The sequence below is a fragment of the Equus quagga genome, chromosome 8 (genome assembly GCF_021613505.1).
Source record: "Equus quagga isolate Etosha38 chromosome 8, UCLA_HA_Equagga_1.0, whole genome shotgun sequence".
In the NCBI taxonomy this organism is placed as follows: domain Eukaryota; kingdom Metazoa; phylum Chordata; class Mammalia; order Perissodactyla; family Equidae; genus Equus; species Equus quagga.
The window spans coordinates 399,801-419,662 of NC_060274.1; the positions used below are offsets into that span (position 1 = coordinate 399,801).

Sequence of the window (19,862 nt, forward strand, 5' to 3'; positions counted from 1 at the left end):
ATGCACTGCCATCTCAAAATATTAAACTCTACACTTAGATGGAGGAGTCATCTAACTTCATGCAAAATGGAAGTTATACTGCTTCTATCTAATGCATTCAAAATACAGTGAATGTGGCTATAAAAAGCAGTCAGTGTAAAATTCAACCATTAGCTTGTGACTCACATGTATTTGTAACACATTTATTTGCAAAGCTTCAAATTATTTTTATAAATAGAAGAAAAACCACTATTGAGGTTTTAAATCCATTTATCTTGATCCCTGACATCAGACGGGCTGGTCGAGAGGCTGGCATCCATGTGAGCATCTCCTCACCAAGTGCATGTTCATGCACTTGTACCAGCCAGAGGAACCTCTAAGATTTGATAAGACCTTCTTGACCTGTATACATCAAGTGTCAACATGAAAATCTTCAAAAGTGTATATAAGAGGAGATGAACAAAGAAAACTTCACTACAATTGTTTAACCAATGATGGAATGAGTCAAATATAGTGCCTTCATGAAATGTATCACTTGACCTCATTTCATTTTGTAAAATAGTCTTCTAAGATGATCTGCAAGAGTTTGGTGAGTCAAATGTCCTTATAGAGCCAAGAAATAGTAAGTTTACTTACTGATTCTTGAACAACACTTTAAAACAATCATTCTATATAGACAAATTACCAATTAGATGTGTGCAATTAACTTTTCTAGATTTCTAAAATAAGGATATGCTTATAATGATGAAAAAATGACACTGAAAAGAGAAAAAAAATCACCTATACTTTGTCTAAAGAAGAATCTCCAGTTCTGAAGATAAAAAAGCAATTTCAAATGCTTGCCTGTTGTTTGGTCCAAGACTCACTTCACAAAACGCAGAACATCTGTACATGAGGAAGAATGAGAGTGGACTTGTGCCCTGGGAATGAACACACACACGGACAACTTGAGGGACATTTAAGAGTTGTGTCTGGGGAAAGGAAGCTAAACTTCAAGGTACACCCTACTTGTGTTATCAGAAACATCATCTTTCATGACATATTTTAAGATAAATGACATGTAATATAGATAATATATATGAATGTGTGTGTGTGTATATATATATATATATAGGAATATATATGTGTGTGTATGTATATATATATATATATATATATCCGAATGTGTATATACATCCTAGACATACACACACACAAAGACGGGAACACAGATGGGAATATATGCATTTAAATGAGATTCCTGAATAAAATATATCAGTAATAAAATTTATTTTTCTACTCCCTGGCGGGTCATTTTAATTCTTTCCCTTTCCTAATTTTTAGGTAATTTCTATAATTTTTCTGCTCCCCTTCTATCTCCTTTCCACTTTATTGAAAAAGATCTGTGATTTCTTTTTTATTTCTACCATTTAAAAACAACATGAGCATTAACTTATTGTGCTAACAGAGGAAAAAGTCTTTTTTAAAAAAAGAATACTCTGAGGGACTGGTCCCATGGCCTAGTGGTTAAGTTCGATTCGCTCCACTTTGGCAGCCCAGGTTCAGTTCCTGGGTGCGGACCTACACTTCTCATTGGCAGCCATGCTGAGGCAGCAACTCACATACAAAATAAGAGGCCTAGCATGGAAGTTAGCTCAGGGCAAATCTTCCTCAAGCAAAAAGAGGAAGATGGGCAACAGATATTAGCTCAGGGTGAATCTTTCTCAGCCAAAAAAACAAACAAACAAAAAGAGCACTCTGGCCACTATATTGGGGACTGAAAATGCAGCATTTATGAGATCAAGCTAATTAAAACTATCTCAGGAGAACAAGGAACATCAGATATGGTGTCCCAAGGTAATGCTCAACTCTGTGACAACCCTGCTGCTGGTCTGACTTGGGAGCAACTGCTCTAGTCACGGAAAAGATCATGTGGCACCTATGTATAAGGTAGGTTTCCTGACACAGTAGAAAGAGAGGATCAATCAGCAGGATTCCACTGTCTTTAATCATACACTGTTTGATCAATGGAAAATGCTGTGACAGGAATGTGGATGGTCCATCTTTCATTTTAATCTAAAAACCACTTGGTATTTTTCCTCATGGATATAGAAAGGCATTAAATATTAAAGTTTTGTCATTTTTGTATCATTATGAACATAAGCACAAACAAAGAGAGTCATTTGTCTAAACCACCTGCAACAACAGTTAAAGTCACGTTTCCAGGTCTCTGGCAATGTCCTGAACATGTCCTTTAGACAAGGCCCTCTGTGCAGGAAATGAGCTTCCCAAGTTCCCTCTAGAAGCAGAATCCTGACATGCAGTCTGTGCAGGCCATGAGTACAAGCTTTGCAATTCCAGTAGTGCCAGGGAGAATGGTTTCATAAGCCCCAGAAGTAGTCTCTCTGATAACTACATGACTTCTAGAGTTTATTAAAACATTATATGAAGTGGCCTTTAAAATTAACTCATAATATAACAATGAATAGCCAAATATTCTCCTTAAATCATGCCATGAAGAGAACTATAATAATCCACTTCCACATTACTTTTGGAAAGATACTATAAGATGAAAATTACACAAACAACAAAACATTTCTGGAAAATTATTTTGGCTATTTTTAAAAAATACTTCTTGCTGTAAAAACAAATGCCAATTCATCTGAATTTGTTTTTGCAATAAGTACCTTTTTAGGTTTGAGTGTATCACTGACTGAGAGAATAAGGAAATTCTGTAATAACTTTCCTCAATTTTTCTCCCAATACAATTCCAATTGAAAAACATTTTGCAGTGCTCAAATCCTTATTTGGTAAATTACAGGCTTGTGTGATGGAAAATAATAGTGACATGAGAGAATTTAACAGATACAAAAATGGAACATCAAAATTTTAGAAAAATATTTGCTCTCTGAAACAATGAGAAGGGCCACTAAGAATAAACACTAAACCCACCCTCCTCTTCCTAACTGTCTGTATGGAGACACTGTCCCCTACAGTCATGAATTCCCAACCTTTTCCAGATGTTAAGAACTCATAGGAAGAAAGGATTTCCTTCAGCTGATTCTAGGTGAACCCTGTTTTTCCTTCCCTCCCATTACATGTTTGAAGATACCCGTCACGAGGAGAAAACTGACTCTTCCAGTTAAAATAATTGTCCTTTCTCTCTCCTTTCCAGTTCATCAAAATACACTTTCAGTGGTGAGAAGAGCTGATTCAAGCAGAGTAGGGAGAACCCAATCCTGCTACTTCACTGGATGTCTACTGAGCAACAACTAGGCGTCAGGCCCTGGGGATGGGCAGTAATGGGCCTGGACCCACAACCATGCTCCTCCGCCTGATTCTCTCTCTCCCCCTGGCGTGGACCTTGAGTTAGGAGCTGAGGGAGTGAGGTAGAGCAAGCAACACACAGGCTGGCCAGGGCAAATTTGTGTAATGCCCTTTCCTCTGCTGTTTTAGAATTTTACTAGATAGATACATTCCTCTTAGGCCCAGGGTTGAAATGAAAATTAGTCTATGTGCAGTTCTGGAAAAATGTTTCCACAACAAATCCATTATTAGATGTGTATCATCTGTGAACAAGCAAGTGATTTATTTACATCAAGGCTGTCTGTACCTGCAAGATTCATCGGCAGAGGCCTGACGAGGTCTGGGTGCTTCAGCGGGTTCCCAGAGTACACAAACCACTCCTTGACAGTGGGGCAGGAGCTAGAATCATCTGAGAAAAGAAAGCTGCGTCAGGAGATGCGTGTGAGTACGAACACTTGTCACCAGACTCAGAGAGCAACAGACCACCTCTGCCTGGCTAATCCAAGTGGTGAGCACAGTCCATGCTCATGTCCAAGGTCACTGAGAGGGGCCTCAGGCATCCAACAGAGGGCCCCCACTCTCCCATCTGAGGGATCTTTCAACAAGAACAGCCTCTGGGGTGGGGGAATGGCTGGCTCAGGAAATCAAGGCAGAGTTTACCACCTGGATGGTGCCTACAATGTCCTTCTCGCTTCCCTCCCCCCTCACACTGTTCCAGAAAACAGGGAAAACTGTGGGAATATGATCATCCTTTCTGATCTAAATTCAGTATTTTATGCAACTATCAAAACTATTATGTCAGACAATTCAAAATCTGTTAGAAATAATCTAGAACAAAGGCATTTTTGCATGTGGGTGGACTGTTAATTGCTATAAAGAGTTCAGCTTGACTTCCATTCTGCCACCTTCCTCAGCAAAGCCACGGGGAAAGAAGGCTTTCCCACTCCATCTGTGTTCTCACTTAGCCTGTCTCTTTCCAGCAGGGGAACTCCCTGCTCCCACGCCTGCTTCCCTCTAGCTGCCGCAGGGCCTGTCCTCCCTCAGGGCCCTCCCTGTCAGAAAAACTCTCTCCGCAACAAGCCTATCCCTTTTCTCCACTCTGGCACTGGCCGCTGGATCAGGCTCCTGACCATTTCTCATCTTCAGTCTCCTCCCCATCCTCACCATTCCCCCTGTAAACAGAGGTTTTTTGGTTTTTGCGTTTGTTGAAGTGAAAGTTTCACCAGGTTGCTCTCCCTCACTAAGATCCCCCAATAGCTGCTTAAGGTGCCAGAATAAAAGGACAGATGACCAATTCTAACCAGATGCTGCTGGCCTGGGTGGACCAGGGAGCCCCTGGCTCTCACTCCCACATCAGGCCTCCCTGCTGGAGTACTTCAGGGCCCTCATACTCCCACACCTCATCTTACCTCCGCATTTGGACATGGTGTTCCTTGGGCTGGACTCTCTTCTTCCCCACCCAAGCCTCCTCTCTGAAGCCCACCTCCCTCGATGGGCACTCGGTTAACTCCTACTTTTCCTTTATACTAGGGGATCAAACCCTTCTCCTAAGCACGCGCTTTGTCCCACCACAGGTTATTGGCTAGACTACAGCAGATGCTACTTCCTTACCCTAGCTAGCCACCCCAACCGTGGCCTCCTGACAGCAAGAACTGTGTCTTCTTCATACAGAGTCCTTCTCATAAAATCTTCTACATATAACTACGACAGTTCTCCCTGGGAACAAAATTGTGAAACTGTCTATACTTCCAACCTCGCTCCCTAAAAACTCTGACAAGATTATGTGAACACACAAACTCTCAAAAGTGCCTCCTCCTCTCACATGATCTGGAGGGTCTGTAGGCATGTGTGGGGGTGGCACTGGCAGGGGAAAGAGAATGAGGAGAAGCAATGTCAGTTTTAATGCCTCAAATACTCTGATTTTCCAGTTTGGTAACAACTCTCCAGGCTTCTTTAAAAATATACTTGTCCTTAGGATTCTGTACTATTTTTATACTGCTGGTTTAATCTATAATTGCATGTGGCCTTAGTCCTTAAAAAAATAGAAAAACTTCCCAAACACTCTTTTTGTGTACATTTTTGGGAAAAAAAATCACCTTTTAGGTCACTGTCTAGGACTTTAATGAGTTGATGGCCTACAGGCACTTTGCAAAGGTGCCACACTAACTGGACAGTGAGTATCACACACAGGGCTGACCACCCCATCACAAAACTGTCAGCCCTCTCCAACTTCCATGGGGGACTCCCAGAGTGTCTGCTGGGTGAGAATGCAGAGAGACCAACCAGGAAAAAGGACAACGTGCACAGGTTTCCTCCAACACTGTTAACCAGGGAGATGTAAAGAGGAGACAGAATAGATTCTTTACTTTGCATCTTTCTGAGTTTCTCCTATTTCCTAAAGTTTATAAGGTTTCATAGCGGTTTAAGCTAAGAATAACATTAGGGAGACTGAAAAACAGAGACAGAGTTGGAATCAGAGGTAAGAATGGGTATGAAGCCAGGGATGGGCTAGAAACTGAGTGACTTCAGGTTTCTCCCCCTTGGGGCCACAAGGCCATTGAGCCATCTAAATATCATATATTCAACTATATAAAACACAACCAAGCACTCCATAAAGAAGCACCCTCCAACATAATCAGATGAACTGTAGTATCCAATAGATCAGTATCCAAACTGTACCCATAATTAGGGACTTTGAAGTATCAACATATCAATTCAGTGCCTTGCCTTCTGACTCGGACATCTAGTGTCTACAGCTGTGCAAGTTTAAGAGCTTGGCTCTGGTGCTTAGAGTCCACAGCCGTGGAGTTAAAGGCACCTTTGATTCTAAATCTCACTTTAAATGAGTGGCTCCCACCTGCCAATCAGACTGGCTTGGAGACAGCTGCTCACCTAGTGGGATTTGAGAGACCTCAAATTCCCTCCCGTGTCTGAAATTCAACCATTAGAGTTACCCCTTTCTAAAGAAGGCCTTGCTAAATCCAGATACTCCTGAAGAGGTCGTATTTTACACACACACTCAACAAACATGTATCGATCACCTAATTCACAGAAGAAATCCCGAGGGGCAGCAAAATGCTCCCTGAACAGTCAGTCCCTGCTAGCTCAGCTTACAGCCCCATGGTGAGGAGGGACATCAGACAAATAAGCACTTAAACATGCAGGTGTAAACTGTGATAAGCTGAAGAACGAAAACACAAGGTGCTTTCAGAGAGGAGCTTACTACTTTTGATGAGGGAATAGGGGAGGAATTCGAAGGAGTTCGTTTTGAAGGGCTTGAGGGATACATAGAATTGATCAGAGAAGAATGGCCTGAGCCAGAAAAATAAATTCTGTATTTGTCAACATAGATATCGTTTTTAAAGCAATGCAAGTGAATGAGACAGCTTGGGTGTAAAAGGGCCTCCAACACATGGAGGTCAGCAGAGAGCACAGAGGGAAGGGAGGAAGGTGGGTCACCAATACCAGGGGTTCAGGGAGGAGCTGGATGGGCAGAGCTGCAGTAGAGAGAACAGAGAGAGGCTGTGGACTCATCCAGGGCCTCAGGACAGGGGCCTCAATGGAGAGAGGAAGGAAGGAGGGAAACTTTCCCATAAGAGCTGAGAATGAGGTGGTGAGATATTCCCATAACGTAGGGAAAACAAACCAGGAATTAAAAGATGAAGAAACACAGATCAACCCAGGAAGTTGAACATCCATCTCTTAGCAGTTCAAATAAAAGAAAACAGAGATAACAGAGGGGAGAAAAATTTTCAAACATAAAAGATAGAGAATATAAAAAAACTTTCCAAGAGAAAAAAAGTGACCATAAGAGGAACAAGAATCATGTTAGCACTCAACTTCATCAGCACCTAGAATACTACACAAGGGCCGGGGTACAGCCAAGATGGGGAAGAGCTGATGACCGGAGGACACGAGGGGATGGCTGAGATGGGCCAGAGCTGATGACCAGAGGACACGAGGGGATGGCCAAGACGGGGCAGAGCTGATGACCAGAGGACCGTGAGGGATGGCTGAGATGGGGCAGAGCTGATGACCAGAGGATAGTGGCATGATAACCAAGATATGGCGGTGCTGCTGACCAGTCGTCTCACCAACAGCTCCAGATCTGGGCAAACTTTTGAGGGCACTGCATTTTTGTGTTGGACAGTCATCATTCCAATATGCTACCTAGAGACACTCTGTAGACTACAGCCTAGGGACAGAGAGCCCTAGCTAGGTGAGAAAGTCTCTGTGACAAGGAGACAGTCTGCAGATCAAGGCTGTCACAACAGCTAGGACTACAGGGCGGCATACTTGAGAGTTGGTGAGGTGCAGAAAGGGGCCCCAGAAATCTGCACTGGAGTGCCCTTGAGCTCCTAGTTGAGGACTGAGCTCTGTGTGTCCAGCGCAAAACTCAGTGAGGCCAGACAAGACAACTACTGGGTTCCCTGCTGACCAACTACTAGAGCCTGCATGGGACTCCAGACATTGAGTCCCAACAGCCAAGGTGCAGAGACCTCATTAAATACCTGGCACTCAGGTGACAGCCCAGGAAGGCTGAGCCTCAGGAGTGGGGCCACTCTAGGTCTAGGGTGAGATTTCTATAGCCTCACTCTAATAAAGTGGAAGGCAGGCCCTGAAACAGAAGTCAATACCCTTCACAGACCCAAAATCTTCCAGCATAAAATCAAAAACTACTGGACATGAGAATAAGTAGGAACACATGGACCCATTATGAGGAGAAAAGTCAATAAACAGACACAGACCCAGAAATGAGAAGGATGATGGAATTAGTAAACAAAGACTTGAAAACAGCTAATGTGAATAATTTTAAGGATTTAAAGGAAAACATGAAGACAAGAAAGAAATGGAAGATTGAAAAAAATATCTAAAAAACACAGTATCTGAAATGACAGATGGGTTAATAGTAGATTAGATGTTCCCAAAGAAAGGCTTGGTAAACTTGAAAACAGAGCAACAGGAAATACCCAAATTGACGCAGAGAGAAAAAAGCCTTCAAAACTAGTCTTGGTGCCTGAGGGACACTAGGAGGTGTAACCATACATGTAACTGGAGGCCCAGAGTGAGAGATGAAAGTAATGAAGACAGAAAACAATATTTGGTGGAATAATGCTCAATTTTTTTTCAAATTTGAAAGGAAACATAGATACGAGCAGCTCAAGAATCCTCAGTGGAATAAAGGCAGAGTAAACCACTCCACAGCTCACCTTAAACAAATTGCTAAAAACCAGTGATCGGGTGAAAAATCTTAAAGAAGCCAGAGGGAAAAACACTTACTACATGTGAGGAACAACAAGAAGAAGGACCATTGTCATCTCATGAGAAACAACACAAGCCAGACAACCTAACGACATTTTTAAAGTGCTGAACAAAAATACCTAAAATTCTACATCCAGCAAAATTATGTTCTGAAATAAAGATATTTTCAGGAAAAAAAAACTCAGGAAATTAAAATGAGCACAACAAGAAATGTGGAAGAAAGTTCTTGTGTTGAAGAAACACAATACTAAAGGAAACTTGTATCTACAGAGAAGAATAAAGAGTACCAGAAACGGTGTACTGAAACATTTTTTCTCATTTATTAATTACTTTAATAAAAGACAACTGACTGTTTACAGTAAGGGCTGGAAAATAACGGCCCATGGGTGAAATCTGGCTCGTTTTTATACAGTCTGAAAGCTAATAACACTTTTCATATTACTTAAATGACTAGAAAATTATCTAAAGAAGAACATTCTGTGACACAGGAATATTATATAAAATTCAGATTTTGTGACACGGGAAAACTAGATAAAGCTTTCTTGGCACACAGCCACACTCCTTCACTGACACTGTCTATGTCCACTTTTGCACTACAGTAGCAGAGCTGAGAATTTGTGACAGAGACTGCGGGGCCCACAAAGACTAAAATATTTATCATCACGCAGCCCTTCACAGAAAAAGTTTGCCACCCCTGATTTAAAGTAAAAATAAGAATCATGTATTATGGGTTTAAAATATATGCATAATCTCAAAAGATGACGTCCTATGTGTTGCCATTTACAAAACACTCTCAAAATGACCAAAGTGTAGACATAGGGTACAGACTAGTGGTCACAGCAGGGGACAGAGACAGAGGGCAGGGCACAAAGAGGCAGGATGAGGGAGTTTCTTTGTGGTAACTGACCAGTTCTGTATCGTAACATGTAGCGATGGACCAGTTCTATATTGCGACATGAGGCAATGGATCAGTTCTGTATAGTGACATGGGGTAAAACTTTATAGAACTATACGTACACATGAATGAATGGGAAAAAAAATGGAAAGAATGAATAAAGTCTGTAGTCTACTTAAAAGTATTGTACCAACGTCAATTTCCTGGCTTTGATACTATACTTGATTATACAAAATGTCATCTTCAGGGGAAGCTGGGTGAAGGGTACATGGAACTCGAAATACTATTTCTGCAACTTCTCTGAGTGTATAATTACTTCAAAGTAAAAAGTTTAAAAAATATACAGAAGACATAAAGCAACAATAGCAAAAATGATGGGGAGAATGAAAGTATACTGTTGTGAGGTTTTCACATTACACATAAAGTGGTATAATACTATTTGAAAGCAAATTGTGATAAGTTAAAGATGTATATTATAAACAGTAAAGCAACCATGAAAAAAATCAGGTAAATCTAATAATCCAAGAGCATATTTGAGTAATTTTTCCTATTATTGTGGTTATCTAATAAAGTCATCTATATGGCTGTAAATAATTTGCACTAAGAAAGTACGAAATTTAAATTAGTGAAGTTTATATATTTTAACCTCATTTAACAAAATATTCTAAAAACAATTCCAGGCAAATATTATTCTTTAATGTAAAGTTTTCTCATGATGAAGATAACTTTTTTTAATCATTAGAGTCAATGTGTAATCATTCATGCTAAGAATGAATATGGGCAGAGAGCCACATAAGAAAAAGAATAGAAAAAAATTATTTAAACAATATCTGGTCCCAAAGTTTATTACGCAGTTCTTCTGTTTCCGTTTTTAAATCAGTTTAAACATCTTTCTCATGTCTTCCTTAGGTCACATAAGTGTTTGAACTCTCACAGCACAGACGGGAGAAAGCAGTACATACTGGGTAGTGTAAGGAATCTAATAATAACTGGATTCAAAGAACTCTGCCACTCCTCCCCACCAAAAGAAAAGAAAAATTAGGACATTTTAATCTGATGATTCTATCACCACCTTTAGATTACATAAAGTTTACTTTCTGGAATAATATTAATAATAATATTGATATGTCTGGAAATAATGGAGTTTAGGTAAAAGGGCCACAGACATCCTCTCACCAGGATCTTACTGCTTCTGTCTCTTGTCCTGATGATAGTGTGCTGGACCCCATTCCTCATCACAGCACTCTCAAATCAGACCATGACATTCCAGTCGGCCTGTTTAGGGTGGGCAAGGCCTTATACAAGAGGAACCTAAATGCATTAAACATCTTTAGTCTCTACCAAGAAGTGCTCTTTTACACTCCCAACTCCCCCTACACTTATCCCTAATAGAGGGTTATAGAGCCTGGTCAATTTTAGACTTGGTGTTAAAGGTTCTCCCAAGTTTACTGCTCTGGCCATTGGCAGTCCTCTCCCTATACCGTTGTTGCTATTGTGCAATGGAAATATAGATGGGGAAAAACATAAACTTAATTACAAAAACTCTAAAGGAAAATTTTGCTTATATTTTAGAATACGATATACTAGATTTTATAAAATTATTTTATGAAAATCACATTTTGAGGGAGAGTAAGCAGACATTGTCTTCTAATAATAAACATACCCTATGCTCCTATAGGAGAAAAGGGTTTTCACATTTTTTAAAATGCATAAATCCTTTTAAGGCATAAAAATATGACATTTTATAGAAACAATGCACTCTTCTTTTAATGAATACTGATCAACTGCTTGCTAATTAGATATAGATGTCCCAGGGCATTTACCCTTAATTTTGCACAGATGTAAGTGGTATTCTCAGCTATAGATTTTACAGAGAAACAAAACCCTATTTAATTGTATCCATGTCCTGAAAGAATGCATTCTGCTTCATCTGGGCAGTTTCTCAGGATTCAACTCCAAACAGCACCATTACTAAGAGACCAACCAACTCACCTCTGCCGTCCCCGAGTAAGAGAGCGTAGACGCGCTGCCGCACAGGGCGGTAAACGAAGGCCTGGCTGGGCAGAGCCTGGTCTAGCGCATCCTCCAGAGTGTTGCTGCACTCAATCTCCCCACTGCTCATGATGTTGTACACCAGGTAGCTCTCTCCCTGGACGTGCTGTGCTTGAGCAACCTGTTCAAAATTTAAATATAAGACAACTGATTCTCCACAAAAACAAAACAGTAACCTTCAAAGAGAAAAAGTTAACACCTTATTATCACATCTCAGTGTTTTTAAGGCACTCAGAAATGGAATAATTGTCACTCAAGCTCAAGATGTCAAGCTGGCACTTGTGTTCCTCTCCTTTGGGTTTCCAGGCTCAAAAGTTTCTATTACTCCCCCTCCTCCTCCAATCTCCAACCATCTACTGGACTTACCATACTTACTTCTGCAGTATCTCGTCATTTTGTGCATCTGATGGTGAGTATTGTTATAAAAGGCTCTAACTGACCTCCTAGCCCCAGTTTCTTCCCTCTCCAACCCATCCTTCACTCCACCGACATCCTGTCTTCTTGGACTCAGAGGTCCAATCGTTACCCATCTGAACGGGTAAGGATTCACCCTAACACTCAATGCCCCACTAGAAGGTCGCAAGCTCCTTTTTCTGTACACACCATTTCACCCTCACAGAAACGGCTATCATCCATTCACAACGGAACACCTTCACTATTCCTTAAGAATATTCTCCTCCCTCCACTTGTGCTCCATGACATGCATCTCTTCTAGTCTTTCCCAACCTCCCAGTTCACAAGCCTCTTTCCCTTTAAGGTTCACCTAAAGTGTCACCCTCTTCATAAACTCTTTCCCCTCCTCTCCCATCCAGAACTCATCTGCCCCTTGTTTTATGGGGCTCACCTTACATTGACCCTACAGCAGTGGTTAAAATACATACATGTTTGAATTTGGGTTACCTATTTGATAGGACTGGAAGATTCCATTGCAAAATTTTTTAAAGAAAAATGGGAGGGGAACTTAAGAAACTTCTAACTGATTTCAAAGACACAATTAAGTTCAATAAATGGGAGACTCACTATGTGAACCACACATAATCCACCCTTTAACAAGAGGGCCCTCCCTTCTGCCTGTGGGCAGGGCCCCTCGGGCCTCTCCTGGCCCTCTTTCCCATCCAGGGCACTTCCACTGCTAGGCTTCCTGAAAAAGCAATTACAGCCCCAGCCTGCCTTCTTCGCCTGTCACCTGACCTCCACTTGTGTGACAACTCTCTAAGGTCACCAGAACCTCCTAATTGTGAAGTCTAACTGCCTCCTGATCTAGTCCCACTCCACCTACACAGCACGGACACGCCTGGCCATTTTTTTCTCATTCTTGAAACTTGCCTCCTCGGGCTTTTATCAAGATTATCCTGTCATTCACCTCTGCTCTCAGTGCATCATTTCTTAAGGCTCCATCCCACATAATCTTCCACTTGGAGGTTTCCATCACCATGTACAGTAGGATGACTTCCAGTTGAGGCCCATCTATCCACCCTCCCTGTAAAACTTCTCCTCCTCCTGCCTTAGCTCATGGCTACAGCTACACCTGGAGCACAGGAGAGACTCTGCTTCCACAGCAAGACTTACTTTTCATTAGTTCCACTTCTGAAACACTTCTTGAATTTGTTTCTTCCTCTCTGTTTCACTGCCATTTTCCTCAATTCTAGCTCTTTTGTTTTTTACCTGCGTTTCTGCAAGAGCCACTTTAGTTCATTCTCTGCAGTGTAACCGATGTTTCAAAAAACAAATATCTGATCACACAACACCTCTGCTTAAAGATATCTAATACTTCCTCAATGAGTATAAAAATTACGTCCTAAATTTCTTCCTAATACACGTGCTGCCCTGTGTGGTCTGCCCCAATCTGTGGGCACTCCCCTTGCAGAGAACTGCAGGAGAGAGCCAGGATCCCCTAATACAGTAAAGGCCAAGGGTGGGTCCGTCCGTGGAGTGAATGCAAGCCAGGGTTCATGAAGAAGAGCCTGAGGCCAGAGAGGACATGTGAAAGGCCATAAACAGGAGATGAGAGTAAGAGACAGGAACTGGCAGGGGCCAGGTCAAACCACAAATGAGCAGAGAGGGCCCAGAAGGAAGGCTGCTGTGCGTGCTGGCCACTGACTATGTCTTGGTCAGCAGGAGGACTGGGCTGGCTGGGAAGCTGACGCCCTGCATGCCTCAGTTTTGACCTGTGGTTCCCTCTGCCTACTGCACCTTTCCCTACCTTGCCCTTCAGGCACACTGCTAGAGAGCCTCCAAGTTCTACAAGAGGCGCCACCTCTGAAGCCATATGTAAGACTAGGTACAGGATAGCTTCCTTGTAAATTCTTCCACTCTCGAGCTTCTAGACTACTGACTACGACCATCCTGCTTCATCAAGTGCCAACGAACTTCTAGACCAGCAGGGAAGTTGGCTGTGATCTTGTAAAGAGTCAAACTTGCAGTCAAGGCATGGGTCCTAACCCAGGTGTGCCAAGTACTAGTTGTAACTGCAAACAATGTCACTTAACCTTGTCATAACTGTGTCCTCTTGTGAGAAGGGAGACAAGTGCATCTAGCAACAGAGCTGTGTGATGTGAGGAACATCCTTTGATAATTTCCACCACTCCATAAAGATGTACTACTGGAGAATGACCTCTGCATGGTCTACATTAAACTAGTGCTACTACGTCCAACCTGCATAAGAAAACTGAATAAGCAAAGTCAAGATTTAGTTCTTCTCTGTCCATTCTCTACACTCCTTTCCATTTCCCAACTCTGAGCAGTGAGGTGATCAGATGACTTCTGATTCCTTATTAACACTGACCATCCTCCTGTGCTTCACTACCTGCTGCTTATGGACACTTCTACCTGGAGATCTAATGCTACTCTTTCTCCAATTCCCAACCCACACTCTTCTTCCTCTATGAAGCACTTAACAATGCTTCCAGGGAGAATAATTTTCTTAACTCGTTAATACTTTTTCACCTATAACTCTCTTAAAGCATGTATCACATTCTACCTTTTACTGTAACTTTCTATGTTAATAAATTAACTTGTCTGCTACAATGTATGTAACAGAGAAAGAGGAAGTAACTCTTCAAGATAGGAGAATCCATGTAGTTGTACAGGAGGGAGAGAAGAGGTTATGAAGGAGAGAACCTAAAAAGACACAAGAGAAAAGGAATATTTCACTCAAGATTTAATGAGCAGCTGCTACAAAACAGACGGTAAGCTAGGCACAAGGGGTTCGGCAGAGAGAAAAACACACAAGATCCTGCCCTCACAGGCCTGCCACAGTCTAGCAAGAAAGACATGACTCAAACGTGAAATTCCAGTGGGGCATGTACAATGTCAGGTACACACAGTGGGCTTTTCTGAGTGTGTGACTACCCAGTTGTGACAGAAAAGACTAGTAGGTATTGACTAGCACAAGCGGCAGGATGCTTCCTAGGAAGGAGAAGAACACATGGTCTATATTATGAGCTTCGTCTCAGGCAAACCTGAGATGAGGGGCTGACAAAGCTGGAGACGCAGGTAGTACCTAGCTGACAGCATGCTGCGGCCTTGTTAAGGGTATTGTTACCACTCTAAGAGTTATGAAATTCAAGTACAGGGCTTCATTTCAGCATGCTGCACGACCAATAGTTTGGAAGGGGCAAAAGTATGTTCAGGAGGAGCTCTTAGAAATTACTGCAGGATCCAGACAAGAGACAGCTTGGACTAGGGTGGTAAGAGTCAGAGGACAGCTCAAAGAAACAAGACTTGGGAGAAACTGGTTATGAAAAAAGGAGAGAGAATTCCTAGATTTGTAATCTGTGTAACTAGATGAGATGGTGACACTCACAAGGCCAGGAACAATAAAAGGTTTGTGGGTCTTGAACTTGTTAAGATGCTTCTGGGAGATTCATGTGGCATTATCTGTAACACAGGGGAATGCCTATCTCACAAGGCCATGGGGAAGATTAAAGAGGTAACATATGTAATGCCTAGCACAGAAGCCCACACATCACAAGTGGTTAATCAACAGTGGCCCTCCATCAAAACCCTCAAGGGTTCTACAGTGCTGTCAGATTTAAGTCCAAATTCCCAGTGTGGCATTTAATTATCTTCACAATCTGGCTACAGTCTATCTTTTCCAATTTATTCTCCCTACTTCTCACCTCAAGCCCCATGCTCCAGCCTACTGTTCTACCACTGTGCCCCAAGGTGATAGATCCAAACTTGACACCTTTAGTCCTCCCACAACCTCCAAGTTTTTGCCTAGTCAAAGCAAATTCCCCATTAAGGTCTGGCTCCAATTCTACCTGTTCCGGGAACTTCTCTCTGTACCTTAACACACAATGATCTCTCTCCTTCAAATTCCTAGAGTTCTCATCTGTAATAGTCATGTAACAATATCAAATATAGTATATCATGTGATTTTTCCCATGTATTATGTCATACTTCCTAACTAAACTCCTAGGGTCCTGTTCTGTGTCCCTCACAGTGCCTTAACCACTGCAGGTAGTCAATAAATATTCAATAACAAGTCCATCAGTAGATACATTTTCAATCATCACACATTAGATTTGGGAGGGCACATCTACATACCTTTAAGATTTCAGGGTCTGAAACCATGGTTACTTGTTGCTTGATTTCAGGCTCCACATTCATGGGGTCTTCTTGTTTAATTCCAGGGTTTGTACACATAGGTGATTCTAGCTTAAATTCAGGGTCTGTACCTATAGGTAATTTTTGCTTGATTTCAGGGTGTGTACACATGGGAACTTCTTGCTTCAATTCAGGGTCAGCACACATGGGAACTTCATGCTTGGATTCAGGGTGTGTATATATGGGAGTTCCTTTCTTGGATTCAGGGTCTGTACACATGGGAACTTCTTGCTTGGATTCAGGGTCAGTACACACAGGAACTTCTTGCTTGGATTCAGGATCTGTACACATGGGAACTCCTTGCTTGGATTCAGGGTGTGTACACATGGAAACTTCTTGCTTGTATTCAGGGTCTGTACACATGAGAACTTCTTGCTTGGATTCTGGGTCTGTACACCTGGATACTACCTGCTTGTCCAAAGTTATTACATCTTTGGGTTTTTGGAAAAACCATGGAGATTTCTGTCCTGGCAAAAGATATGATGCCACACCTTTATAAAAAAGAGCTTTGTTTGGTCCCAAAGGTAACATCTCTTCTAGCTTTTTCTCACCTTGATGCAAGTGAAGAACTTTAGATATGTGGTCTGCTACAGCTAAGATAATGTTGCCTTTTTTGTCAAAGTTCTCTTTTGCAGAGGTATAGGAAGACAAGCACTTGTACCGAAAGCTTTCAAACATGCCTTCTGGGATTATGTCATTGCCAAGTAGGCAGGCCAGAAGAGGAAGGTCTGCCAGCTTGAGATTTAGACTCTCACAGAGCTTCTCTCTACAGAGCATGATAGTATTGAGACTCTCCAGGCAGAGTTCACTAATTGAAAAGTAGGGAGAGGTATCATAAATTAAGTAGTCCGTGTCTTCTCCAAGAATCCCAAGACAGTTATTCTGGAGACCATAGGAAGCCACCTCATAGTCGGCCTCCCGTAACGAACACAGAGTTTCTTGACCTAGGGTCTTCAAAGCAAATCGCGTAAATATGGCCAGCCCTGAGGGGATGAAGAACATGTTTCTGCCGGGCTGCTCCTTGTGTGATTTGATGTAATGGAAAATCCTGGATATCTCCCTATTGTTCTTGAGTCTTCGTTTCACCCATTCATCTCTTTTATGCTGCTCCACCATGCCATCAAAGAAGAATATCAACTTGATGCCAACCGTTGTAAAAGTTGTAACAAATTCTCGCAAAGCAGAAAAGTATTCTCGCCATTGGCCGCCACAGATCCAAGATTCGGGGGTATACCAGTATCTGAGACAACACATGGCATCGACCACAATGGTAGGAGTACATCCAGGATGCTTGCTTCGGTGGTTCTCTGCCAGTTCTTTGAAATTTACTACCGTACATATATGTGGGCAGGTACTTCCCACAAATCCCTGCAAACCTCTCACACCCATAACTGAACTCCTGGAAAAGATGTGGAAAGGAAAATAAATGAGTAATTAAGGCATTATCACTAGATATATGGCATTTTTCAAAGCAAACACAATATTTAATATTCACTCTTTATTTCTAGAGAAACTTTGGTCACCAACATGATATGTAACATGATATACTGGTTGGGAATCTAAAGAGTTTTCAATGAAAACACACAAGGAACTTTACCTAAGTATAAGTTACTTCAGTTGGACTTTTACAAGGACAACAAAGTATAGCAATTTTTTAAGATTTTCACTAAGACTATTACACAAGAGATTTCTCAACCAAATTTAAAAACAAATTAAGCTCTCAAAGGAGTAATATTTCCCACCTAAGAACTCAAATAGAAGTTGATTTTGAAAACCTAAAACATAAATTGAACCATGCAACATGGATGTTTCTCAAAATAATTTTGCTGAGTGCAAGAAGCCAAACCAAAAATAAATACACACTGTATGATTCCATTGATATAAAATTCTAGTTCATGGAGAGTCGAGCTGATCTGTAGTGACTGAGAGCAGATTAATGGTTGTCTAGGGTTGGGGCAGGTGGGAGGGATTTACAAAGGGGAAACTTTTGGGGTGATGGATATGTTCACCACCTTGATTGTGGTGATGGTTTCACAGGTGAACACATGCTAAACCTCGTCAAATTCTACACTGTAGGTGTGTGCAGTTTACTGCATGTATGTCAAGTACACCTCAGAAAAGATGCTAGAAAACTACATAAATATTCACTATGCCAAGTGTTTATAACATTTGTGATGGTGACTGACTGACTTTGAATGGAAAACTGCCCATGCCAAAATGTAAAAACATGTAAAGTAGTAAAAGAGTTAGCATTCAAAATTTGGGGGAAAAAATCCAAGCAGAATACTTTACATAATAAGTAAGAAGTACTTATATATAATAAAAGATGTAATGTAAGACGTTCTTCAGACAGGTAACATGCATCAATGGTCAGAAAAAATTCTCCATGATAACATCTTTTATCTCAAAGGACTACTCTTTTCACTTTGGTTTTCTTTAAGAGTCATCAGGACTTTGTGTCCTTTGACAAAACAAAACAAAAAACCCTTATTATGCAAAAAAGCGACACAAGAATAAACGATGTCTCTCCTAGAACTGGACCGAGGGCAGTGGCCGCCAGCTGCCGAAGCATCAGTGCGCTCACTTCTCACCAGCAGGCAGTGGACAACTCCACACACACAATCTAGTCTTTAAAACAACCCTGATAGGTAAAATCATAAGTTCTGTTTCACAAAGAAACTGTAAATAAATTAGTAGGCTGAAAAAAGGCACCCTCAAAGAGAATTTCCTGACTGCTAATGGATACTGGCCTCTAACAGGAGAATCTGCAGTTATCTGTTTAACAGCCATTACTATGAAAATATATAAAAACCGAGCGGACACAAATAGCACACATTTATGTTGAAATTTAGAGAAGCATTGCTCATTAAGTTATTAAATATAATGGAATATACAAATCTATATTACCCCAACCACTGTAGAGCCGACACTAGTATAGAGTTTATCTTGGGAACTTTATGATCATCTCCACTCTATGGTGGTTCTACAGTCTGGACCTCTGAGTGGGATCCTATGCCTACTAAGTTACCTCGTATTTCTGAAGGAGGTGGGTTTTCTTATGACATTCCAACACAGTAGGTAGGCACAGGCTTGGGAAGGGGGTGTAAGACACAGAAGAGTGGTGGGAATAGAGAGAACACAATGCTCAGACTTCACAGACTCTAGGCCATTATTCTGTGCTGAGGTTTAAGTCAGCAGGCTTGTAAGGTTTGCTGAGGACGAGCGGACCAAAGGTACATCTTACAAATGTGGAGTGTGATTCAGTTTCTATATTGTGAGAAGAGACTCCACTTCTTTCACCAGGCTCCATGCTGGGTGCTGAGGATCCCCTCCCACCAAGCTCACCAGCAGCCACTGGGAGTCCCAGTTAGTCACAGGATTGCTTAAGACGCACACGAAGCCAATACACACACAGAGATAAAGCTGGGAGAGTGAGCAAAATAGAACCCGCTGTCACTCCCTGCTCCCACACAGACGTGGGCCCCCATTTGTGCAGCAGCTCCGCCACATTTAGGTTGGCTGCCTTCCCTCACCAATAAAAAGGGATTTTTGTTTCAAGCATTTTTCTACTAAAACTGCAAGTGACAACACTGAGTTTCTCAAAACACTCTCCTCTTTATTTTGCAAGAAGTCGGGCTCAGCCTCTGCTTTGATTTTATTCAAATGTTTTTCCTCCTTTCTCACCCCAGTAGCAAAATGCTCACTATTTTAATTAAACGTGCACTGACTTTTCCTGTTTTTCACACTGCCAATTTCTCACATTTTGAATCACAAATTA

General features: G+C 41.6%; 1 protein-coding gene across 3 annotated transcripts in view; it reads right to left on the reverse strand.

Moving 5' to 3' along the window:
- The window catches only part of FAM120B (family with sequence similarity 120B), a 95,253-nt gene that overhangs the window by 52,272 nt on the left and 23,119 nt on the right, over positions 1–19,862 (reverse strand). For all 3 annotated transcript variants that reach the window (XM_046669165.1, XM_046669163.1, XM_046669164.1), the window contains exons 2-4: positions 16,025–17,483; positions 11,414–11,594; positions 3,572–3,673 (exon numbers count right to left, since the gene is read on the reverse strand). In XM_046669165.1, coding sequence (XP_046525121.1) covers positions 3,572–3,673; positions 11,414–11,594; positions 16,025–17,473 — 1,732 coding nt within the window. In that variant the 5' untranslated portion in view covers positions 17,474–17,483. The remainder of the gene's footprint in view (positions 1–3,571; positions 3,674–11,413; positions 11,595–16,024; positions 17,484–19,862) is intronic.